Below are 26,874 nucleotides of genomic sequence, written 5' to 3' on the forward strand. Positions count from 1 at the left end.
AAAACTATTTCACTACAAGGGTGGTGAAGCACTGGAATGGGTTACCTAGGGAGGTGGTGGAATCTCCATCCTTAGAGGTTTTTAAGGCCTGGCTTGACAAAGCCCTGGCTGGGATTATTTAGTTGGGGTTGGTCCTGCTTTGAGAAGGGTGTTGGACTAGATGACCTCCTGAGGTCTCTTCCAACCCTATCTTCTGAGTTGGAGAGGCATGAGTGGGAGAGGCATGGATGGCCTTGGCCCCTGGAAGAGCCCTATACACAGGTTGTGGGGGCTCATCCCCATGCCTGTTCCACTGGGGACAAGGGCCTGCAGAAAACCTTGTGCCCACCAATTGGAGTGACATGATAGATATTCCACTAGGAGAACCTTACTAAGGCCCAGATTCAGGAAGGTACTTAAACATGTGTTTAGTAATCCTCATAGATGTCAATGGGACTGCTTGCACACTTAAAGTTAGGCATGTGTTTAAGCAACTTCCTGATTCAGGGTCAGAGTTCTCCTCCCATGGGTATTGCTGCACACCAGGGCAATCTGTCCCTTTGGGTGTCCAGAAGCTTTAATTTGTTGTTTTCCTAGAACTGAAAAAGCAAAGCCAAGAATTAAAACCAATGCCTTATTTTAGATCACATTTTCTTTGGGGGGAAAAAATCTTTGATTTCCAAAAAATGATTTCCAAAACATCCTGTTCAGTAGTTTGTGTTCCAAAAAACCCTGCAGGTTATTAATGTATGGAGAATATCAACCTGATCCAGCAGGTTAAGTGCATGACATAATTGTATGTATGGGTATATATATATAGTTTAAGATTGTGACTATAAATAGTTACCTCCATGAAATTAACTAAGGGCAGGTCTACACTACGGGGCTAAGTCAACCTACGTTACACAACTCCAGCTACGTGAATATTGTCGTACTTTGGATCGACTTATTGCAGTGTTCACACTGCACTGGGTCAATGGGAGAAACTCTCCCATTGACTTACCTTATGCTTCTCATTCCAGTGGAGTACCAGAGTCGACGGGAGAGCAACTGGTGGTTGATTTAGTGGGTCTTCACTAGACCACTAAATCAACCCCTGGTGGATTGATCGCCGCATGTCCATTCCCTGATAAGTGAACACAAGCCCTAAGTGGGCCATAGACAGCTCACCTAACACTAGTTTAGGTCTTCCATTATGCTGACTCAAAGATTATTCCACTTCTGGACACACCTTCCTTCCCACAACCCCAACCCCCACTGCTTGGTTCTCAAAATATTTCAATCTGCAGCTCACAAAACTCTTCAGAGCATTGAAGGTCCATGAGCTACTGTAATTAGCCTGACCTTTACTGATTATGTAGTCAGTTCTTTTTAATTTGGGATATACACACAAGATCAAGAAAACAGGAATGAAGAAAAAACTTATTGCATATGATCTGCAGAAATATACCCATAGGAAGGAACTGAAAAGGTATCTGAGGATAATTTGCAAAGAAATTTCGCAAATTTCAAGATTTTCTGAGATTCCCTGCTCCTTTGCTGACACACTGCAGGGCTAATATTAAGAGTTTGAACTACATGGTTAATATAGTAGGGGTATGTCTATACTGCAATTAGACACCTGTGACTGGCCCGTGATAGCTGACTCGGGCTAACTGTGGTGTAGACGTTCAGGCTCGGAATTCAGCCTGAGCTCTGGGACTCTCCCACCAAGCAGGATCCTAGAGCCCAGGCACCAGCCTGAACCTGAATATCTATACTGCAATTAAAAAGCCCCTTAGCCTGAGCCCTGCGAGCCCGAGTTAGCTGGCATGGACCAGCCAGGGCTTTTTAATTGCAGGGTAGCCAACATGGACAGTACTACTGGCATAGGAATTATAGTAGTTGCCCTCTGCAAGGGAGACATGAAAGGAGACCCCCCTCCTCCCCCAAAAAAGCCCCAACCAACCCACGCATCTTGGAAAGGTGCTGCTTATATCACTGTCCATACTTGCTCCAGGGAAAACATACAAGCCCTGGAGATGAAGTGGAGCAATGAGGGGTTTTCTTTTGCATTTGTCACAGGGAAGCTGTCTTCTTAACACTACAAATACTGTAGGAAGAGGAACCATGCAAATAAAATGCTTGTGCTTAATACACTGGAAAAACTGTGTAGACTATAATGGTGGCAAAGTGCCTGCCAGGTTCAGTAATCTGCCTGGAGAGGTAATATATGTTATAGATGACTAGGGGTATGCTAACTTGTCGATCCAACTTTTCAGTATGGAAAGGTGTGAGGAATGAGTTCCCTGTTAATTCTTCAATCCCGCTTTCAAACAACGATTTTCTCTCTGGCGCCAGGGCAGTGATGTGACTTTCTCCAGAGTTCACCCATGCCATCCCAAGCACCAGCAACAGTGTTTGGTCATATGTACTCCTTTATTCACTGCTCTTCATTATATACTGATTCAAAGATTCTTGTGACATATTACACTTAGAAGAACGTCAGTTACCTTCAACTCAGACAGCAGATGCTAGTGCTAGTCAGTAGAAACAACTTGGATGAAAATTCTTTTGCAAACATTCGGCCTCATTCTGATCTCATGTACATCAGTGTATCACTGTTGAATTCAGTGGGATGACTTTCACGGCTGTAAGTGAGATCAGAATCAGTTAGTGTACCTCAAGTCATCCACAATGTATATTGCCACTCCTTTCAGATAACTGAATCTGACAGTCATTTTGCCACCACCAAGGGTAGGTTGATTTTATCTGTGTGAATCGGCAAACTTGTCTCATTCACACCAGTTCTTCCTCTTAGTAAATTTCCTGTTCCCTTGCCCACCCCCACATCACGTATAGACCATATTCTCTCATTGCACAGCCAGAAATCTATTGCTGACTAGATCTGACTGCCTACACTGGATGAGCAGTGGGGTATTTTTAAGGGACAAGCAGAAGTAGTTTTAGGACACACGCATCCCCCAGCTTTACCTTAGACCTCATTGTATGACACTTCGGACTGACACTTAGCCAACTAATTTCTATTACAATAATGTCTACATACACGAAGCACAAAAACTGACAAAGGCTGGAATGTATGTAACCACCACTAGTAGATGTCTCTGTAAATAGAGAAAGCTACAGTACATGGGGACAAGAAAAGAGAAAACTGGAAAATTATCTATATATTTTACATCATCAGTGCATTTTTATATTATACAACTCTGAACATCTCTCTTTGCTATATATAACCAAACCTAGCTAATGATGGGCTGTTTTGTGCATCCTAGAGTCTTTGGGTGCAATCCTTTGCTTGTAGTCCTCTCCAGAGCCAAAGTCTACTGTGTCATGATAGTTTGTAAATTCCTGAGGTAATGGAAACTCCTCTGCTGATGAGTGAGTCCTGTGTCCAAACACTCGCTCCTGCAGCTCAGCAATGTCATTTCTGATGTCTGCCATCATCAGCAACAGAAAATCGAATGAGCCTGGTGGGCCCTGCAAACATGACGTGTGATCATTAATAATACCTGTTACTTAGTGCTTTGATATTTTCCAGGCACTGCCCAAATATTAACGTACTTATGCTCGGTGGGGTACTTTAACAAAACATTGCTTGGTGTTGGCTGCCTGAAATAAAACGTCTCCCCTTCAATCAACCTGGAATAACTCAGAAAAGCAGCTTCAAATGGTAAATGTGTTTAGCAGACAGGGCTCCATCCTGCAAGATGCTGAACACTTCTGAGAGTAGCCAAATGCCTCCGAGCCCCTCTGGCATCAGCCCTCATCATCTCAGAAAAGTCCTCTGCACTGAGCAGGCACAGAGCATAGTTCAGAGGAGATTCTTTTCCTCATGCTCCTTCTATTTTAAAAAATAAATGACTTACTTTTTATGAATGAAAGATTTATAATAAAACACAATCAATAGGAGAAACTGAATTTTAAAATGAATCAGTTTCTCTACCGTGACCCAAATGCTGTTTATCAATTATTAAATACGTTTCCATTTGTAAAAATGTTTTTCCATCTGGTTTTATCTCATTTGACAAAACCGTAATGGTTTTTAAGTTCTCTTCACACGGATAAGTACACTGTGGCATCCTCAGATTGTGGACGCACCGGTGGACCATCCATTTAAGAATCTGCCCTGTAGAAACAAGAGTCTGAAAGGATTTAACAGCCTGCAAATATTCACCTTTGTCCAGTGCTACGTCTCACTCAAATCCCAGGTAAAGTCCTATTTTGAGGATGTAAGTGGTGACTAAGGGCCAGATTTTTAAAAGGTATTTAGGTAGCTAAAAATGCAGATAGGTGCCTAGTGAGATTTTCAGCACACGCCAGTGCCTAACTCCATTGGGAGTGCTTGGTCTGCTGCAGAGGGCTGAATTTCACCCTGACTGAATAAGTATATGAGAACAAATACTCTGCATTGCATCTCTCTCTCTTCTTCTTTTAATTTTTATTTGTTAATTGCACCAAACCCCAATTAATCCCTTCTTATTGGATGGTGTTCCTTTTAAGCAAAATGTTTGCTAATCCTGTTCCAATCAGGCACCTGTTACTGCCCGTTTACTATTATTAAGCTAACTAGTTCTATGGGAGATGTCCCAGGATAGTGCCTTCTAACAATGTACAGTACACCATAATGGCATGGTGATGCAATGTATCCACTGAAGAGAGAACAGGGTACATAGACAAGTGTTACGCTTGATGAAATCTTTAGGTACAAAATCCTGATACAGTAACAGAGACATAGAGGGATTGCTTTCACTATAAATATCCGACTGTGACATTGTTACTAGATCATGTCCTTTCTCTACTGTGGGAATCCTAGGTGGCTGGCAGTGATACTTACAGGTGGCCCTTTTGGTCCTGGCGCTCCTCTCTCCCCCTGTAATAAATACCATTTTAATTAGCTGTGATTAAAGCAAGCAGAAAATGACATAGCTTTGCCTCAACTGAGGCACTCATTCATCCCTGTGGATCAAGAATCCCTTGGTAACGATAGGCTTCATCCAATAAGGTGACGTAAACTAAGAGGAACAGGTAGGACAGCTTCCATCTAGCCTACACACTGAGGATTGAATCAGGGACCTCCAGAACTTCAAGCAAAAGCTCCTAGAAGCTTGACCTAAAGAGCCAATCCTCCCTAGTTCAGTCTGTAATAGACACATATCCCAGGCACACTGCGGACCTGCCACATGCTCTGCCCAGTGGGTTACACAGGTGCTACAGGCTAGCAGGCCAGCTAGAACATTTGCCCAGCATATGCCATGAGGGAACTAGCAGCTGGCTGTGAGAGCTAGGGGTTGCATGGAAACCTCAGACATATTTCTTTGTCAGAGGCTGGTCTTCAAGGCTGTCTCAAGTCTCACTTCTATGTACAACTCTGAAGCACGTTTAAATGTCCATTACTCCTGGCTGGCAGTTGGAGTAACTGAAATTCCTATAAGTGGCTGCTATGCACCCACTTTGAAGTCACTGGATTTAAGAACCGATACCCTGGCTACATGCTCACCCACTTTCCCCCAATTCAACGGGGCTTGTTTACTGTAGGTGTAGAGGGTTTCACATATTCCTCCTCACTAGGCAGAAGCACAAGCACAGAGCAATTACTCACATTATTGCTTGTGTTTCCAGGCTTTCCACAACCACACTCAGCAACCTGTAAACTTACACCCCTATTAAATACCCCTGAGGACAAAATTGCAAATCTTGGCTGCCACAAGGAACTACAGGAGCAATCAATTTCTGAAAGGTTTGTAGAAAACAAGGTTTACAAAATGGCACCAGTAGCTTTCCAATAGCCTGAAGTTATTTTAAAAATAATATATAGTAATTGTCAGTCAAAATTGGTGCTGGTTCTTAAGGATTTTTATGATTTATAGAGTTCATCATGAAAAAATACAACCAAGGAAAGAGTACTGACCACAGAGGAAATCACATTTCACTAGAGGAGAAAGACTTTACTCACTTATTATAGCACCGTAATCATTATTTGATTGAAGAGCTGATGTTTTGGGTCACCAGCCACATGTAAAACTAAGTGTTTGCGACCATTTGTTATACATGTAAGAAAAAAGCTTTCCAAATACAATTTGGTTTTTTTCTGAAGGTATTCAGATTAACAAGAAATGACAGATTTGCACAATCTCTTAAAATAGAAAATCAAGACAAAAAAAAAACAACCAAAAAAGAAACCCCAGAAAAAAAAGAGATCAGAAGGACATAGGCCCCGATACTCAAAGGTATTAGGTAACTAATTCCCATGGAAATTAATGGAAGTTAGGCCCCTAAATACCTTTGTGTACCTGGGCCATAGTCACCAAGAGAAAAGAGTGAGGAATTTGAAGACTTGGATCAGTCAGATGGAAGTGGCAGAAATTGCATCAGGGTGAAGACGGAGATCAGAAATCAGTATGAAGAACTCAATGCATTTCATGCATTCAACAACAGAAGTGAGAGAGACATGAGCACTTTCAACAGGGATTTTAGGAAGAGAAGTTTCATATCATAGAAGTAATTAGAGCATCTAAAGATAAATTGATTGATTACTTCCAAAATGGCTGTGATTATCTTTTCTAAAATACGTTTTTATTTATGGCCCAGAGACAGATATCTCCACACACAATATGTATACATTTAATAAGATGGCCATCCCATTATAAAAAACAATTACATGTAGGAGCACTTATGTTCCAGCTGTTAAAAATAAAATTATCCACACAAATACTTTTTTTTAAGCTCCATCTTTCCTTGAACACACAATTTGTAAGCATGTTGCTAGAAAGTTTATGTAAAAAGTCAATAGGTCTTTGGCTGCTAAGTGTCTAAGTCACATTTGAAAATGGGACTTAGGCTTCAAGTCATTTAAGTGCTTTTGAAAATGTTACCTGCAGCAACGTAATTATCCTATAAAAAATCCTCCAGCAACCAGTGGGGGTTTTCATTGCAAAACAATTGCAGGAAAATACCCTTCATGGATAAAACAAAGCAGTGGTTTTACCTTGTGAATCAGGTTTAATTTTGACTCGATACCTGATGAAGGACTTGATTCTAATATTCTGCTATGGTCATACAATCATAGAAAAGTAGGGCTGGAAGCGACCTCAAGAGTTCATCTAGTTCATCCCCTTGCACTGAGGCAGGATCAAGTATACCTAGACCATCCCTGACAGGTGTTTGTCCAACCTGTTCTTAAAAACCTCCAATGACAGGGATTACACAACCTCCCTTGGTAGCTTATTCCTGAGCTTAACTATTCTTAGTTAGAAAGTTTTTCCTAATATCTAACCTAAATCTCCTTTGCTGAAAATTAAGCCCATTACTTCTTGTCCTGCCCTCAGTGAACACAGAGGACAATTGATCACTGTCCTCTTTAAAGAAGGATATAGAGAAGGAAAGGGCAGATGCTCAGCATAGAAGAGGGGATAAGCATTTTCAAGAGCCAGGGAACATAAATGAAAGCACAAAACAGAGAGTAGGATGAGGACACAAAGGGATTTGTAGGTGGGGAAGATTCAGCAGTGCATAGGGAGTAAGAGAGAGATTCTGAGGATATGGGTGCAAATGCGTGGATGGTCTTGAAAGTGAGGGTAAGGAGCATGTACTTGATGTGGAAACAGAGAAAGACGTGGAAGGTCTTTGAAGTGGGGAGTGGAACATGATCAAATCAGTGGGAGAGGAAAATGATCTTAGTATTTGGAATAAACTGATCTGCAATAGCAATCAGTGAGATTGATGATAGCGATTGGGGGATGTATGCATACAGGAAAAGACTAATCCTTCTGGCCTCACCTTGGTACCATCTCTCCCTGGTGCCCCTGGCGGACCCTGCAAGACAAAGGAATGGTTTTCACAAGAATTGAAAGGCTTGTGTATGGGTGTGGATGGTGGGGGGACACACTGCATGTTCTTGACAGGAAAGTAAAATACTGACCACTGGGCCCCGTCTGCCCTGCTTAATATGTGATATGTCAGGCGACGGTCCAATGGGTCCCATTGATCCTCTAGGACCTGGTTGGCCTGGAGGTCCAGGTGAGCCAGGAAATCCGGGACTTCCTTTTGGTCCCGGGGCCCCTATAAATTAAAAGTGATCCAGTGAAGGTTAATACCCAGTTAGAGACTTTCCATTAGTGTATCAATGTAAGCAGCAAAGTATACAATTTCCCGAATGGATTCCCTTTTCCTTTCTTTTCTTTAGGATAGTACTTCACTGATGAGCTGCAGTAATTCCACAAAACCAAAACACAGCAATAAGGCAGTCAGGAACAATGCCATTATTCAGAGCAACAGCACCTTTCTTCACTTTCATCCCAGGATCACAAAGTGCTTCACAAACATTAATTAAGGAAACCTCATGAACAGAACTAGCCTACAACTGCTATCAGACAGGTGGTCAGGGATATGAAGAGTGGGAAATGAAGGGAAAAGCAGAAATGTCTCAATACTAACACAACAAAGAGCAAATGGGCAAGTTAAACTAAAGAAAAACCTTTTGTAAAAAAGGAAGCCTCAGCAAACTTGCAGCAATAGTGGCTTTAAGGCTCTACAGAGGAGAGGCACAGAAACAATCACGACTTTCAAGTTTAGCCCACTTTTATTGGTGATGTGTTGCATCTTTCTTCTACATGAGCAGAAACGTGTACTGTTCTTCTATTCCACTTCTTATACTCATCAGCTACAAGGTGACTGTTGACTCAGTACAAAATATACTTTTAAGAGGCGAAGCAAGACAGATGATTTATATATAGGTCAATAGAAACATTGCCTTTCTTTGCCTCTCAGAAGTAGACATCATGTCTGAAACAAACAATGTTCTCATAATAAGCAACACTAATGTGATATCTGGCTGAACTGCTTTATAACCAGCAGATGATGCATTCCTCTTCACAGTGCATGGACATGAAGGGCACAAGAAATGAAAGTCAAACACTGAGGTGGAAAACAGAACTAAAAATGTTTATGACTAGGGTTTGCAAAGGAGCCAGACACCCAATTCCCACTGACTTAGCTTGTCATTCCATTTGAAAATCCCAGCCTACTTGTTCACTAATCACATAGGAAATAGATTAGCATAGATAGTTTTCAACTAGAAAAAGATAATTCTACAGTACCTTGGACAGCGCAGGTCATTGAGAAACTAGATGGAAGAAGTGTAGAGACTAGAGTCAAGCCTTGTTCAGAATGATTTCAAGAAGATAATAAACAGTACATTGCAGTCAGAGTCTTAGCCAGAAGAAGGGTCTAAAACAATATTGTCTTTGCACTGATGACATACCATAGACTGAAGACACTCTCCTCCAAGAAAATAAAGCAAAGATTTCTTCTACTCAGAGACTAACTTTCGAGACTAACAAATTTATCTGAGCATAAGCTTTCGTCTCTAAGGTGTCACAAGTACTCCTTTTCTTTTTGCAGCTATAGACTAACATGGCTGCTACTCTGAAACCTGACAGAGACTAAAGGAGACTGTAATGATAGGAATCAATTTAGATAAGAAATCAAGCCAACTAAGGAATACTGCAAAGCTTCTGCAAAACTTCCTAATGAAACCCAGAACCAGGTAAAACTCTCTTGGGTTTGTTACTAATCCAAAATTAGACCTAAGTTAATTGAAGTTAGTGAACCTTTTAGCATATTTGACCTTAGCTTCAAGGAAGCAAGGCTGAATTATAGTCTTATAAACTCTGTGATTTCTCATGGTTTCAACCCCAAATGAGACAAAATGCAGAGTGTGTCAGTGGAGTTTTGTTTTTGTTTTTCAATGCATTTGAATCCAGAAATCAGCACTAAAGCAATGAATGAAAATTCATGCAAAAATATCATGGGAAAAAGGGTTGTTTGAACCCTTGCAAATTAAAAGCACATTTCCTATTGCGTTAATGAGAATGGGCTAAAGTAACAGGCATTTCTGAAATGAGGTGAGGACAGTTTCAGGCTGAGTTACAAAAATAAAAAATGGTGACTGAAATATACGAGATACCCCAGGAAGAGATGGAAAAAAAATCTATAGGACTTGTATGTGAGGAAATGTTTGATGAAGAGAAAATGGGAAAGATATCGAAGGCACTGTCAGATTGTGATGTGGTAGACTGGCAGATAAAATCAATTTTAAAAGAAAAATGTTGCACACTTAGAATCATATTAAATGAAAAGCTTTTTGTTCATATCACTATTTTATATTTGATTTCTCCTGGCTTGCATCTTACCTGGAGGGCCTTGATGTCCTGGTTGCCCAGGAGGGCCTGGTATATAGGCATTAGATGCAAGCACCTTTTCACCAGTGATTTGTTTGCTAAGGTCCGCAGCATTGTTTGGTAGCAAAGCAACCTGAGGGGGAAAAAAGAGAAAGGGTTGTAGATCCACTCTAGTTCCCCAGTTTCAATGACAAGCCTTGTTACATTTCTCTGGAAACAAAGTGAGTGAAACTTAAGGTCTTGATGCAGATGAGGTATTTACTACTAATATTCTCACTATTATTTATATTATGGCAGTTCCCAAAGGCCCTGTCAGGTTTGGGGTTCCCTTGTCCTCGTTGCTTTACAGGCACAAACCAAGACATATTTCTCTGCTTCAAGGTGCTTACAGTACAATGCCCCAATCCTGAAATACTAGACTGCGTAAGGGCAGACTGTTGTACTAGGGTGCTGCCCCCCGATGACTATGGGGCTCTGGATGGGCACAACTGCCTGCTCACGTCTTGTTCATTGGAGGATCAGGGCATATTTTAAGACAACAGCCAACAAGTGAGTGCAGCAAACGATACAGAAGAGCAGAAGGAAGGGGGCAGAAGGGGAAGAAAGAGGGCTACAGCAATAAGATCTCATGGCTACACAGCCTGGCAATGTGTGTCACTTGATGGCCCAAAATCACTGAAACTTAAAAAAAGTTAATAATTCAAAATATTCCCTATCAAACCATAACCCTGTTGTTGTGACCCCTTTATGTTTGCACGGCACACCCTAGCCCCAAAGAAGTGATCCGTTGGCGCATGGTTGATTATTTCTGTATTAATAATTTATTAATTAATTAAAGTGTTTGTTTCCTCCCTCTGCATAGACTCCCCCTGTCTGCCCCTTTACCCAGCACCATTAGTTCATTTAAATATACCTGAACTGCCCCCGCAGCTCCTTCAGATGGTTTGCCTCGCCCTATACAACCCCCACCCCCTCCTGTCCCACATGGGACTGTGAGGTCACTGTGGCCCCTTGTTTCCCCACTCTCTGCTGCTGTCTGGGGATGGTGGCAGATAGCTGCAGCTGCCAGGGTGCAGAAAGTCCACTGATCAGTTCAGCGTGTTCTCTGATATCACGGCAGTCTGGGGCTATGGAGATGCCAGTGGGACCTGCCCATCATCTAACTCCCCTTCCCTTTCCTATACCTGTCACAACCCAGGGTGCATCTCCACTGCAGCTGGCAACACGCTTCCCAGCGCCAGCAGACAGACACACGCTAGTTCTGCTTGAGCTAGTGTGCTAAAAATAGCAGTGAAGCTGGGGGTAGCGCAGGTAGGACGGCTTGGAGTACAAGCCCGCCCAGGCCTCCTGGGTACGTACTCAGCCAGCTAGTCTAAGCCTCCACCCATGCTATCCCCTGGCTATACTGCTACTTTCAGCACATTCACTTGAACAGAGCTAGCATGTGTTTTTCTACCCGCATTGGGAAGTGTCCTCCCAGACACACCACAAGAGTCAGTCTCCTAGTCCCACAAAACAGCTCACAGAGCTCAGAATGGCAGATCACATCAGGGCTCCAGAGACTGTACAAGGGTTGTCACATACTGCTGCTGGAAGAGGGCAGGAGGCTGCTGGGACTGGGCACAGGTAGCCCCCTCCACTGCTGCTGTTGAGTTTCTCCTTCCTGGAGGTTGCTGGGGCCTTCTGAAAAGACCACTTCCCTCCCCCGCTGTGAAACTCTGTGGAGGAGTCCAGATGATGTGGGGCTGTTGGGAGGGACAGGGAACTGCTGGGGCCATGTGCCCCACTACCTTTCTTCGGGGCTGGGGGGACTGGGGAAAGAGGAACTGAGTTTGGGGAGGAGGGCAACTCAGTTAGGCCTCTCTTCCTGCTCTGTGGATGGTTTTGCAGAGGTAGGACTCTCCTCTACCTTCCACTTACAAGTGTGGGAGATCCCAGAAGTGGGAAAGAGGGGATCCTAGGTGATTATCCGGGTCCAAATGATCATATATCCAGTAGGGAGAGACCAATGGTATTTACTCTGAAAGGCTGATGAACAATGCAAATGGGGAGAAAGTAGAGAAGTAACAACAAAATTCTTTAAACTGGATGAAGTCTCATCAACTCGCCAGTCTCATGAGGAAACATATCTTCTTCTTCCTTGCCTGCACTATATCTCTTCGTTTCCCTCTCCCTCTGTTGTTCTTTAACCCTGTAACTGTAGGATTTAACTCAGAAAAGTGTTCTGGATACACTCTGTATGAAAGTAGCTGAACAAAACAAAGTTGCACTGTACGAAGAGATGCACATTGTGTATCTGAAGTGCTCTTATGCATTAAACACCAGACACCCTTGTCTAGATAATTAAAAACATTTCACTGTTAAATTTTAAGATATTCTGAAAACCTTCTGTCCCCCAAAAATCGGTCCAGGGGAGACAACAATCGTTGAATCGTGGAAGTCAATGAATGGCTACGCAGGTGGCGTTGGAGAGAAGGCTTTGGATTCTTCGACCATGGGATGGTGTTCCAAGAAGGAGCAGTGCTAGGCAGAGACGGGCTCCACTTAACGAAAAGAGGGAAGAGCATCTTCACGAGCAGGCTGGCTAACCTAGTGAGGAGGGCTTTAAACTAGGTTCACCGGGGGAAGGAGACCAAAGCCCTGAGGTAAGTGGGGAAGTGGGATACCAGGAGGAAGCACGAGCAGGAGCATGTGAGAGGGGAGGGCTCCTGCCTCATACTGAGAACAAGGGGCGATATACGGGTTATCTCAAGTGCCTATATACAAATGCACAAAGCCTGGGAAACAAGCAGGGAGAACTGGAGGTCCTGGCAAAGTCAGGGAATTATGATGTGATTGGAATAACGGAGACTTGGTGGGATAACTCGCATGACTGGAGTACTGTCATGGATGGGTATAAACTGTTCAGGAAGGACAGGGAGGCCAGAAAAGGTGGGGGAGTTGCACTGTATGTAAGGGAGCAGTGTGACTGGTCAGAGCTCAAGTATGAAACTGCAGAAAAACCTGAGAGTCTCTGGATTAAGTTTAGAAGCCTGAGCAACAAGGGTGATGTCGTGGTGGGAGTCTGCTATAGACCACCGGACCAGGGGGATGAGGTGAACAAGGCTTTCTTCCGGCAAGTCGCAGAAGCTACTAGATCGCACGCCCTGGTTCTCATGGGCGACTTCAATCATCCTGATATCTGCTGGGAGAGCAATACAGCGGTGCACAGACAATCCAGGAAGTTTTTGGAAACTGTAGGGGACAATTTCCTGGTGCAAGTGCTGGAGGAACCAACTAGGGGTGGAGCTCTTCTTGACCTGCTGCTCACAAACCGGGAAGAATTAGTAGGGGAAGCAAAAGTGGATGGGAACCTGGGAGGCAGTGACCATGAGATGGTCGAGTTCAGGATCCTGACACAAGGAAGAGAGGAAAGCAGCAGAATACGGACCCTGGACTTCAGAAAAGCAGACTTTGACTCCCTCAGGGAACTGATGGGCAAGATCCCCTGGGAGAATAACATGAGGGGGAAAGGAGTCCAGGAGAGCTGGCTGTATTTTAAAGAATCCTTATTGAGGTTACAGGGACAAACCATCCCGAGGTGTAGAAAGAACAGTAAATATGGCAGGCGACCAGCTTGGCTTAACAGTGAAATCCTTGCTGATCTTAAATACAAAAAAGAGGCTTACAAGAAGTGGAAGATTGGACAAATGACCAGGGATGAGTATATAAATATTGCTCGGGCATGTAGGAATGAAATCAGGAAGGCTAAATCACACCTGGAGTTGCAGCTAGTGAGGGATGTTAAGAGTAATAAGAAGGGTTTCTTCAGGTATGTTGGCAATAAGAAGAAAGCCAAGGAAAGTGTGGGCCCCTTACTAAATGAGGGAGGCAACCTACTGACAGAGGATGTGGAAAAAGCTAACGTACTCAATGCTTTTTTTGCCTCTGTCTTCACGAACAAGGTCAGCTCCCAGACTACTGCACTGGGCAGCACAGCATGGGGAGGAGGTGACCAGCCCTCTGTGAAGGAAGAAGTGGTTCGGGACTATTTAGAAAAACTGGACATGCACAAGTCCATGGGGCCAGATGCGTTGCATCCGAGAGTGCTAAAGGAATTGGCGGATGTGATTGCAGAGCCATTGGCCATTATCTTTGAAAACTCATGGCAATCGGGGGAAGTCCCGGAAGATTGGAAAAAGGCTAATGTAGTGCCCATCTTTAAAAAAGGGAAGAAGGATGATCCTGGGAACTACAGGCAGGTCAGCCTCACCTCAGTCCCCAGAAAAATCATGGAGCATGTCCTCAAGGAATCAATTCTGAAGCACTTAGACGAGAGGAAAGTGATCAGGAACAGTCAGCATGGATTCACCAAGGGAAAGTTATGCCTGACTAATCTAATTGCCTTCTATGATGAGATAACTGGTTCTGTGGATGAAGGGAAAGCAGTGGACATGTTATTCTTTGACTTTAGCAAAGCTTTTGACACGGTCTCCCACAGTATTCTTGTCAGCAAGTTAAAGAAGTATGGGCTGGATGGATGCACTACAAGGTGGGTAGAAAGTTGGCTAGATTGTCGGGCTCAACGGGTAGTGATCAATGGCTCCATGTCTAGTTGGCAGCCGGTATCTAGTGGAGTGCCCCAGGGTTCGGTCCTGGGGCTGGTTTTGTTCAATATCTTCATTAATGATCTGGAGGATGGTGTGGATTGGACCCTCAGCAAGTTTGCGGATGACACTAAACTGGGAGGAGTGGTAGATACGCTGGAGGGTAGGGATAGGATACAGAGGGACCTAGACAAATTGGAGGATTGGGCCAAAAGAAATCTGATGAGGTTCAACAAGAACAAGTGCAGAGTCCTGCACTTAGGACGGAAGAATCCAATGCACCGCTACAGACTAGGGACCAAACGGCTAGGCAGCAGTTCTGCAGAGAAGTACCTAGGGGTGACAGTGGACGAGAAGCTGGATATGAGTCAACAGCGTGCCCTTATTGCCAAGAAGGCCAATGGCATTTTGGGGTGTATAAGTAGGGGCATTGCCAGCAGATCGAGGGACGTGATCGTTCCCCTCTATTCGACATTGGTGAGGCCTCATCTGGAGTACTGTGTCCAGTTTTGGGCCCCACGCTACAAGAAGGATGTGGAGAAATTGGAGAGAGTCCAGCGAAGGGCAACAAAAATGATTAGGGGACTGGAACACATGAGTTATGAGGAGAGGCTGAGGGAACTGGGATTGTTTAGTCTACGGAAGAGAAGTATGGGGGGGGGATTTGATAGCTGCTTTTAACTACCTGAAAGGTGGATCCAAAGAGGATGGATCTAGACTATTCTCAGTGATAGCAGATGACAGGACAAGGAGTAATGGTCTCAAGTTGCAGTGGGGGAGGTTTAGGTTGGATATTAGGAAAAACTTTTTCACTAGGAGGGTGGTGAAATACTGGAATGCGTTACCTAGGGAGGTGGTGGAATCCCCTTCCTTAGAAGTTTTTAAGGTCAGGCTTGACAAAGCCCTGGCTGGGATGATTTAGTTGGGATTGGTCCTGCTCTGGGCAGGGGGTTGGACTAGATGGCCTCCAGAGGTCCCTTCCAACTCTGTTATTCTATGATTCTATGATCCCTACTGATCTGCAGCCAAGAAGGTTACTAGCTGGGAGTGACCACAGGTGGAGTTGGGAATTTTGCTCTACCAAACAGAATTTAAGGAATGTTTTAAAGATACTTGGGGCAAATTCATTCCTGGTGTAACTCCGCTGACCTCCTGGATGAATTTGGCTGACTGGCTATTTCAGTGTTCGATTCCTTCACATTTGCATTAGAGAGCTGTATTCTAAAGCATAATGATTCTTATTATCTGGCATTAATTTGTCCAGTCACTTGGAATTCATTGAATTGGATGGTCTCAAGACTTCTCTAGTTATTGCTATCAATTGTTGACATACACTCACCTGCCAACGGTTTAAATGTAAGGCTTTTAATATAAGGAGATGGTAACACTATGTGAGTGTAATATGCAGCAACTTTCATGCAAGGCTCTCCATCAAGGGATGGAGACATTTTGCAAGCATTAATGACTTAAGCCTGGGATGGAGCTAAGTGTTAGTGTCTGTTTTACACCTAGGTATATTGAGACAAAGGCAGGTCAAATGACTCACCACATGTCACACAACAAGTCAGTGGCAAAGCCACCAGGGCCCAGGTCACTTCCTCTCCTCTCCTTCTCACTCATTGTAACGCCCCAATATCTACAGCCCTAAGGCTTCAGCCAAGGCAGAGAGAGAGGAAATGAGACCAAGAGCCCTAATTTTGTTTCTTTAAAGAAGAGAACTGTATTTTCGAGGAATGGGAATGGGTGTGGTAGAAGGGTTTGCTCTTATCCTCCCCTCTCATCTGACACTGGTCACACCTCGCCTGATGAGCTCTTGACTCACCTCCTTGTTTGAGCCCTGTTTTAGGGCTGTCAACAAGGGACAGTGATTGTGTAACCCTATCCAGTCTCTCCCAGTCTGTTAATCAGCCTGCTAAGCCTTCTTGCTGTTCACGCTCAGTGCCTTCACTGATGTCATTCCACAACACCTGGTTGCCACACATGGCAGCTGGGTTGGCTGGAGTCCAAAGGTTTTTCTTTACTGCAGAGCTAATGCAGGCTCTTACCTGGGTGTTGTCCCTAATTTGGCTCCCATCCACACACAACACCCTCTCAGCCGAGTGTGGTGGTGCTTTATACCTCAGCTAGCTTGTCTGTCCTGGGGCACAGGCTAAAACTCAAGTGCAGTTTACACTCTGGGAAGGGGGAGGAGTTGAGTGGTCAGGGTAGGATAGATATTTCCCAGGAGCCCCAGAGGAAGCACAGATGCTGGCAGGTCTCTGAAGCTCAGGTGGCCAGTGGGACTCCTGAGGGACCCTCACCAGAGACACACTCTTTATGCTTTATTGGGCCCTTTGTACTTTTATCCTTTGTTTCAAATTAAAATATCTGCACTTCCCTAATCAATTAATTTATGGCCTGGAGGTGTGCTAGCCACTATTTTAGCTATTACCCAAGGATTGAACCTGGGACCTCCAGAGCCAAAAGCACGAGTTGCTACAGTTTGAGCTAAATAACAAGGTTCTGTGGGAAGGGGTCTGTAACAGATCCCCAGCCTTTGTGGATTAAGCATAAGAGGGACACAACACACACTGATCCCTGGGTTATACAAGCTTGTTATCTTGGGCTGTGATCTCTCATAAGGCGTGAGTGGGATTGTGCTACCACTTGGTTGGGAAGCATTTAAGAACCATCTAAATGCTTCAAGAAGTGACAGTGGTGACTCTATAAATGAAATCCTTCTCTCTGTGTAGGTATTAAACCAATGCCCCAGCACAGATTTGGGGCTACATTCCGCCAAAGATGCCATTTTTAGATTGAGAGCTAGAACTAAGTCTTGACCACTTGTGAGCATTAAAATTTCCCTTGCACTTTTGGCAGGAGAGTTCTAGGTGTCTTAGAACCAACGTCTCTATAAATTCAAACTAGTAAGTAAAATTCTGCCAATCTCAAATTTCATCTGGACTAAGCAGCTGTGTAGTATTTATATGCACTGTTGAAAAGCATGGAATGTTTCACCCCATTGATGGTCCCATTTGAGTGATGGATTAATTAATTTCCCCTGTATAGATTTTATTTTAATTTGTGGCCTGGAGGTTACTTTGGGCTCTTTCAGGATCCCAACTGCTATATAAATGCCACTCATTATAGTCATTACAATGACCAGTTCTTCAGTTTATGTTCTGAACAGGAAAAAATGCGTGTAACTGCAGAGGATCGACATGAACAGAATATAAAAACGTCTTCTGTTGCTTGGGTAAAAAAAAAATCACTTGTACTGTCAACAAGCCTCTTTATTAAATAATTTAGTAAGTAAAAAAAAAAATATCTGCAAAGCCAGCATACACACATGCCTCCCCACTGAGTCAGCTGGACCTGAGACATGCACTAAACATGTCAAGTAAGTGAGTCCCGGGTCTAGTTCACTAACTTTTATATCTCCTAGCCAGAAACTGCCTGTTATACAAATTGGTGCCAAACCATGTGTTTTTGATGTTGACTGTTATCCTCTTAGGGATTAACTACACTCACTGACCTAATTCATATTTCACTTTTTGGATGGACTGGGATAATTGTGCAAAAGGACCTTGGTTTTCTCCATCCATAACTCAAAAGCCAACTTTTCCTCACAACTTACCTTTTTCTGTCTCGGTGTAAAGTTTTGTGTGGACGGATGTTTAGGGAATGGCAGTGCTAGAAACAAGATCCTCCCACCATCAATGTTTCATGTTACCTATAGTAGTTTTGAGGGGTTCCTATGAGAACTGTAGACTAGTTGATTTTGACATGTTTGACTGGACTGATTTCTAATAAAGATGCTTACATATGTCTTGGTGAGTAGATGTGCATGATTCCAAGCACTGGATTGCTGACTTGATATATTTTTTTATAAATTTTGACAACTCATTTGCATGCTAGATATCCTCAGCCTAGTTCTTCAACTGGCTCATCCCAGTTTCACTAGAGCTATCCTGAAAGCTGCAAGGTTCAGGGTCAGCACAACTTTGCAGTCAGGATGTTGCACTAGTACATCATGGTGACATTGAGTCCCACTGGAGAAACCATTCAAGGTGGCATCTCTGTCTTGATCCCAGCCCTACTACTTATTGGTTCTGCCATCCGTGGTACAATCCACTACAGGCTGAGGCTATATGAGATACTCTTAGGAGAATTCTGCGCTACTGCACATGTGCAGAATTTATGTCCCTCACAGATCTCTTTGCTTTCTCACAGAAAAATGCAGGGAAGCAAATGGAAGCTCTAGAGTGCTCATGCAACCCTCCCAAGCAGTATGTTTTGGGTGCCAAGGGCAGCCGGCAGAGAGGTAAATCACTGTGGGGCAGGGGGCAAGACTGGGGAAGACCTGGCTGGTGGCTCCAAATCTGCACCATTCTCAGTTGCTAGTCCCGGCTGGGTGGGCAGGACGGGACTTCCCTCTTCCCCTGCATGGCACCCGGGGCTGTGTCAGACCCACTCCCAGATTTCTCCCCCAGCTGTAGAAAGCTCTGGAAACTCCCTTTCCCCCCGTGCTTCCTGCATCCATTGGTCCTCAGCTGCAGGGGAAGGGATCATTGTACAGGGAGCTGCTCCCCCATCCACCCAACCCCCATGCATCCAGCCCCCCCCCACCAAGCCTAACCCCTCCACCCCCACACCCAGAACCCCCAGACAGCCACCCATACCTGTATCCCCACCCCACTGAGCCCCACTGCCCCAGCATCTGGACCCACCACACCCAGACCCCCTGCCGAGCTCTATTCCCCCCACAACCAGCCCCCTCCTGCTGAGCCCCAAACACCTTCACCTGGACCTCCCTGCAGAGTCCCATTACTGTTGCACCCAGAACCCCCCAACAAACCCCTGTGCATCCAGACCCCGCCCCACACCCAGATCCCTCACTGAGCTGCCCACACCCAGATTGCCCCCCAGAGAACTCTCTCAACCCACACCTGGATCCCCACAACACTAAGCCTCTTCACACTTGGATCCTACTTTGCTGAGCCTGCTTGCCCACAACTGGTGCACCTGACATGGAGGGGCAGGGCCCTCAGGAGTTTCTGGGGCAGGCCTGGTCCTCACACTGTGTCAGGATTGGGTGCAGCCCTGAGTCAGTGTCCCAGGGAAGAGCTGCACAGTGATCTCCCATCTCTGTGCAGTCAGTGGTCTGTGCTCCCCAATGCCATGCTGGACCCTCCACACTTATTTGACAAATAAAATTTGCAGAATTTTAAAATATTGTGTGCAGAATTTTTAATTTTTTGGCACAGAATGCTCTCAGAGTAATGAGATAAAGGCAACCTAGATAGGCAGGGCCTAGGCATTAAAGCTCTTGCACATGCCTCTGTTAGAAGGCCTTGTTTCCTGTTTGCTAACCTTTTCCTCCAGGCGTACGTGCCTTATTCTCATACAACAATTCTAAGTCAGGAAAGTCACTCCTGATCAGCCAGCATGTTTTGCTGTAGACAAGACTTAATTACCAATGGAGATAAGCACACACGCTGAAGTGTTTGCAGTACCCACCAAATCTGAGAGCAGGTTACTTAGTACAGGATTTGATGCCAGGCTTCTCAATTGGGAACAAATAACTGGGCAACCAGCCCATTCAAAGAGCCATATTTACTGTAAATAATTGCACGTAGTAGCACAGAAAGGACTTGTCATTTTCTTGGATGCTGTTTGTTTACAGCCAGCATGGCTGTCCTATATGCTGTTTTCATTAAATTAATATTACCTCTAACAAGAGCTGGTTAGAAAATGGAATTTCTGTTCTGTGGGAAACTGCAACATTTCCAAAATTTGTTGTTCTCAATCAGAAAGAAAAGCTAAAATGTCCAACTTTCCCACACAACAGAAATGCCTAAAAATTTTCATTCTAAACCATCAAAACATTTTGTTTCAATAACGTCAAATTGCAGAATAAAAAATAACACATTAAAATTAGCATATTATAATTTAAAAGTTGAAATGAAATAAAATTAAACAGGAAAGTCCAAATGAATATTACCAAAATGTAAGGAGAAAGTCCAAATGACTCACTTAGACCTCCTTTCACCAAAATGTAGTTGAAATTGACATGTTCCTGCAAAAGTTTCCATTTTGACAAAACTACATTTGGACTGGCTATACGTGTTCTGTGCAGGCTCAAGCCCTAAATGTTGTGTATTTGGAAGGAATAAAAGGGGAAAAGATGATGCCGCTTGTCAACACAGCTGGGTTCAAATCCTTGTAAGTGGAACTGGATTTCATGGTCTTATCCTAGTCTGTGGTGGGCATCTGTCTATATCTCAAAGCTACCACTGAATTTGATTTGATTAGCAATCTGTTTGGATGAGGTCCAATAGCAATTGCTGCCATTCACACACGATTTTAAAACCCTGCTATGCTCTATTTCATGAACACAAGCCTCCTGTGGCTGTGATTCATCAACACTGGTATGTTTAAAGGTACCCTAAGAAGAACTGCAGCTGTATCTAGTCTCTAATTTACACCTTTAAAATGTACAATGCAACGATGTGACTGACAAAATGTTTGTACCTTTTGCTTTAGTTGTAAAACCGTCTGCTTTATCTGGTGAAATTCCTTACAAGAGGCACAACAGGTTCCTGCTTTCACCACGTTGTCAGCCTTCTCAGAAAGCCCGGCTAAAATTAAAACAATTTCCAATACATTTTAAAAGGGAAGAAAACCCAAAGGAAAGAAAAGCATACAGCAGTTGCAAAAGCTACTGTGCCACAGAACAGCCTTTGCGGTTTTTATGCTACCCAACAGTGTGAAAGGAAGAGAGGCTCATGCCATTACCAGCTTTTCAATTATGAATCACAATGTAAGGCTGAGCAATTTCACAGAGGCAGTACAGGCCACATTTTAAATGCAGCTGTTTCCAGTTAACAGCCCGAAATGCCCTTTTCCTCTTTTATATCTGAAAATGTTTACACTTGTACTTTTATCTGTGCATTTACACTAGGCCAGCCCTATAGATCCAAAATGATTTACAATCCCCTCCAACCGCCACTTTTCAAATATTGTAAATGACACTCAAACCCCATGCAACGTGACAGTCTTATTCAATTTGCACAAAACCGGTCTTTATCAACACTGATTATTCTGCTGTGCAATGGAGCTCCAAGAGCGAACAGGGCTGAGAATTGGGATTCGTGGTAAAGGTTGACAGCCAAGTTAGAGAAAAGGTCACTATAATCGTTAGGTATGTAAGAATGAATCTGTTGCAGAATCTGCAGAATAACCTTGAAAATAAGCATTTCAACCTTATTATTGTTGGCCTCACAAAGAGCTAATCACTTTAGCATGACAAACAAACTATCATTGTTTTAATAGTTGTCCCACATGTAGGCTTGCGTAATGATCATCCACAAGAGCCAACAGTAGGAGGGTTCAAACGCTGGACCTTCAGAATTATGGTACAGACTTCTGTGACTGGAGTTAATGGAGGAACTCTGGTAGCAATAGTAGCTGTTTGCCTCTAAATGGACCAGCACACTTAGCTATTGTGTTATACTTGCTCATTTGAAAACATCCTTTAGTATAATTGTTTGGGTCATGTTTTCATAAATGTGCACTGCTTTTGAAAAATAAAACTGCAACACTAGACACAAACAGGCTTTCTTTTGGTATAGTATTAAGGACATGACTTTTGGTTATATATATATTTACTGTGTCCAATGTAAAAAAATTCACATTCATCATGTTCTTCTGTAATACATAAGGATATGATTCTGTCACCGAGGTCACGGGTTCTGTGACATTCTGGGCCCTCCGTGACTTCTTCTGGGCCAGGGCTGGAGCAGCGCTACCAGAACAGCTGACCGGTGGCCAGCCCCGGGCTGCCGAACAACTGACCAGCAGTCACCCCAGGGGCCACCGCAACAGCTGGCCAGCGATCAGCGCCGGGGCTGCTAGAGCAGTGGCAGCCGGAAGAACTGGCTGGCAACCCAGCCCCTGGGCATTCAGAACAGCAGTCGGGGGGGGGGAACCGCTGGAACAGGTGACCTGCCGTCTGCCCCAGGGCCGCCAGAACAGTGGCTGCAGCCAACCTCGGGACCACGGGAACAGGGACAGGTCGCGGGCTTCTGTGAATTTTTGTTTATTGCCCTCAACCTGTCCCTGACTTTTACTAAAAATACCCGTGACAGAATCTTAACCTTGGTAATACAAATACAGCTTCACGGCCAATTGATTTTTCTGTAGGATTATTCTACCAGACTCCACACCCAGGAAGCCTTTTGGGATCCACGGCAACAAGTAGTTCTGCCTTTGAGAGAGAGAGGTTTATTTTTCTTATCTTGGCATGTCAGATCAGAAACATGCCCTGTACTTCCTTGTCCTAAAGGACGAAGAGGAAGATGATAAAGAGGAGGTAAGGTCAGTATTAAGGGTATCAGAATTAGTCATGAATAGTCAAAAGATTAGGAGATTCAGACAAGCGTCTAAGCTCTCATATGCTTATCAAGTGCCTCATCTAACCCTCACTGTAGCCAATAGGAGTCTTTTCACTGATTGCTTTGGGCATTAGAACATCCCTCAAATACTCCTCTGAATTTTATTTGGTCCTTTTTTCGGCTAGAAATACCAGGCTCCTTTGTGAGCTTTCCAGTGCTTCCTAATAGTGTACAAGATGGTAATACCAGGAGAACAGCTTCCCTCATCATATTCGCCACAGATTCATCAATTTAAGACCAGAAGGGATCATTACATCGTCTAGTCTGACCTCCTGAATAATACAGGCCATAAAATTCACCCAGGTACCCCCTGCACTTAGCCCAATAAGTTGGGTCTGGCTAACGCATATCTTTGAGAAAGGCACTTAGACTTGATCTGAAGACATCAAAAGATGGAGAATCCACCACCTCCCTTGGTAGTTTGTTGCATTGCACGGTTACAAATTTGTGCCTTGTTTCCCATTTGAATGTGTCGGTCTTTAATGTCCAGCCACTGGTTCTTGCTGTGCCTTTCTCTGCTAGATTAAAGAGCCCTTCAATACCTAATGTTTTCTTCCTGTGAAAGTACTTCTACACAGAAATCAAGTCACCTCTTGATCTTCTTTTTGATCAGCTAAACAGACTGAGCTCTTTAAGTCTTTCCCTGCAAGGCATTTTTTCCAGACCTCAAATTCCGCACCTTCTCCCAACTTTTCAACTTCTTTTTAAAAATGTGAATATTTTTGTGCCAGTATTTCTAGACAAAAGCAGGAATTACAGAGACATGCATCATTTTAAAAATAAAAAGATAATTAGGCTTGTCTGTTTTTAAACTACAGTAAAAATGTTGGTTTGGAACAAGTATTAAACCAAAGTCCCTTTCAATTTTTATTTTATCCCAATGAGTTCACCCCCCACACCCCTGATGACTGGACTGTGTTGAGAAATGTTGCTGAAAGCAACAACAGTCAGAGAAAAATTGCCAGCTTTCTCTGCTGTCTTTAACCCCATGCAATCCCATTGGAACCAGTGGGACTGAGCGGTGTATAAGAAACACTGAATTTGCCCCTAGTTCTAATATATAATCCAGTTCATCTGTACGACCGATGTAGAGCAAAGGTCCATGCATCAACAAAATATGATTGTAATAGTTGACTGCAGCCGTCAGTGAGGTGGTCTAATAGTTGGAGAGGATCATGCTGCAGAGAATTGTGTGAATCTAGTTGGATCCAGTAGTCTCTGTGACCATCAAAACACAATCCAACACGCTGGTGAGAACAAGGATAAGATATCTCCCTATTTCCCAACTTGTGCACGGCAGGATTCCCCTGATGTACACCAAAGGGAGGTGATGTTCTGACCATGCAAACAGTCATCCATCTCTACCTTGTGACCCCAGACATCAGATCCAGAATGTGTCCACTTCTGAATAGAACCAGAATCCACCTGGGTCATGCCCATTGGTCAAGGAAGCAATGAGATTCTGAGGCAGTCATCATTGGTGCAGATACTGAATTCAGGCAGAGTAAAACTTGGCAACCCCAGGGTTCACCAACACTTCAGTGGGATGTTTAAATAAACAGTTTGCATTGTATAAAACTTGAATCTGGGGGCTAAACTACTTGACAGAGTCCCTTTGAACCTGTCCCATCTTAGAAGGCCTCCTACAGTACAAACAATTAAGTCCAGCTCACGTGATGTTTTGTTGGCCTTCTTCAGAGCCCTTTACCTCGTTACTGGTGAGCCCTGCAGCTGCTATTGATAAGAAAACTGCTTGGAGAGGCAGTATGTTTCTTTAGCATATGCTGGAAGTCATGATCTTGCTTATGCTGGAAGAGAGAGAGATCCTGCCAGGAGGAGATCTCTACAGGGAGCTGTTCTGAATGCATTCTTTGCACAGAGATTATTTAGTTTATCATCTGTGTTGTATTATCTGGGCTCAGACTGCAGAGAAAGTTTAGTTTGTCCACCTTTGAGTGTGTAACTGTATTGTCTCTGTAATGTGAAAAATGACTGCTGAAGTAGCAAGGATGCAGCCCCTTTTGGTTCCTGATGTACAAATCCACAGCATATTTAATCCAATCCACTGCTAGTAGGATAGGGCCAATTCTTCTGGCATTGCAGAGTAAACAATTATTAACTCTCTGTGTAAGGTATGTTATATTTGGAATTATGGTGAGATGTCAGATTTTTGTCTGTTTTTATGTTGTCTCAAACAAAATATTATCAGAAAATTTGCCTTAGTGTTCCAGCGACCAATATAATGTGACCCTATTGTTCTTTATGAGGTTATTACAACTTAAATGTGTTGCTGTTTTATAATGGTGCAGGAACTTACATTTACCACAAGGTGGCATATAATTTATAGACCTGGAAGTCACCTGCTGAAAATCCTCTTGTTCTGCGTGCTCGCCAGTATTTTGCAGGCTAGTGTGCTTAATACAAAAATAGGTAGGGCCAAATTCTGCTCTCATTTACATCTGAAATCTGTAAAATTATTCTAGATTTATGCTGGTGTAACAGAGCAGAATGTAGCCCTTAGATTCTGTATGCTGCCTCTCCAACTGCTGCTGCTAACTGTTTGAGAGATGTGTCCTACGCCACACAGGAGACATGGATTATAGTGGAAAGAAAACTGTGTTACAAACTGCTGTTTGCAGATAGCTGAAGTTCATTTACAAATGCCTAGAATATTTTCAACAGTCAATAATCCTGAATGCTATGGACATTCCTCTGTCAGAAAGCTTGAACTACAGAGGAAATGTTAATTATAAATATATCTGCAAGGGTATTAGTGACAACACACTTTTTGTTAATGACATCTTTATAAATAAAACAATTATAAATGTTTGAAAGCTACAAAGAGCAATCGCAGAAACCTGGGGTGCTCCAGATACATGTTTTCAGTGGGACAAATAAAAATTACAAAATGTTTGTGATATAAAATGTACTTTCAGTCATTAATAGGTGAGCCAACTGTAACCTATCGTTCATCAAAAGATGTTTTCAGTTTTTTTCTTTTTTCCCCCCTGTTACTAACTTTCTGTATCTGTGATTAAATTATCCCAACGTTTATTAATTTAAAGGCATTGGATGATGGCAAACACTTTTATACTTAATACCAATGTTCAAATAAAACAAAAAGCCAAAAAGCTCAACATTCTATATTTATTGGAACAAATTCTGATCTCTGTTGCAACAGTGCCATCCAATTAACTTCAGTGCCATGGAATTCAAGAACTCTACAGTCATTATTAAAACATAAGTTGACTCTCCAGGTATGATTTTGGTGTGTGCCTGAAAGCTCAAAAGCACTAATACTGGGCCATCTGCTAATCTCATTGGTATTAGTGTAAATACAGACTAAAGCCACTTTAGCGATTTTGGATTTATGGAGGTCAGAATCTGGCTCATTTTCCTCTAAGTGAGATCCCACACTGGACTAAATTCTATTCTTAGTTACCCCGTATTAAGATTTGGCTTATTATTATTATGTTAGCTGTAAGTATTTTATGTGTTTCAGACAAAGTGGTCTAAATTAAGTAGTAAGAGCTAGATTCGTTATTCACCCACTCTTCCCCTCCAGGGAGAATCTTTTCCACATGCTTCAAAATACTAGCTTTTCATTTTCACTCCTCTCACATGCAGACATTACAGTTCATTAAATGCTAATTACAGGGAAAAGGTAGCTCCAGAACAAGCCATGGGAATTGCCCT

The 26,874-nt window shown here is 43.3% G+C and overlaps 1 protein-coding gene across 1 annotated transcript in view; it reads right to left on the bottom strand.

Moving 5' to 3' along the window:
- Window positions 1–1,952: 1,952 nt before the first annotated feature.
- The window catches only part of CCBE1 (collagen and calcium binding EGF domains 1), a 179,548-nt gene continuing 154,626 nt past the window's right edge, over window positions 1,953–26,874 (bottom strand). The window contains exons 6-11 of the mRNA XM_074953908.1: window positions 21,257–21,363; window positions 10,170–10,290; window positions 7,898–8,037; window positions 7,756–7,791; window positions 4,814–4,849; window positions 1,953–3,456 (exon numbers count right to left, since the gene is read on the bottom strand). Coding sequence (XP_074810009.1) covers window positions 3,223–3,456; window positions 4,814–4,849; window positions 7,756–7,791; window positions 7,898–8,037; window positions 10,170–10,290; window positions 21,257–21,363 — 674 coding nt within the window. The 3' untranslated portion in view covers window positions 1,953–3,222. The remainder of the gene's footprint in view (window positions 3,457–4,813; window positions 4,850–7,755; window positions 7,792–7,897; window positions 8,038–10,169; window positions 10,291–21,256; window positions 21,364–26,874) is intronic.

Source organism: Natator depressus, chromosome 5 (genome assembly GCF_965152275.1).
Source record: "Natator depressus isolate rNatDep1 chromosome 5, rNatDep2.hap1, whole genome shotgun sequence".
NCBI lineage: Eukaryota > Metazoa > Chordata > Testudines > Cheloniidae > Natator > Natator depressus.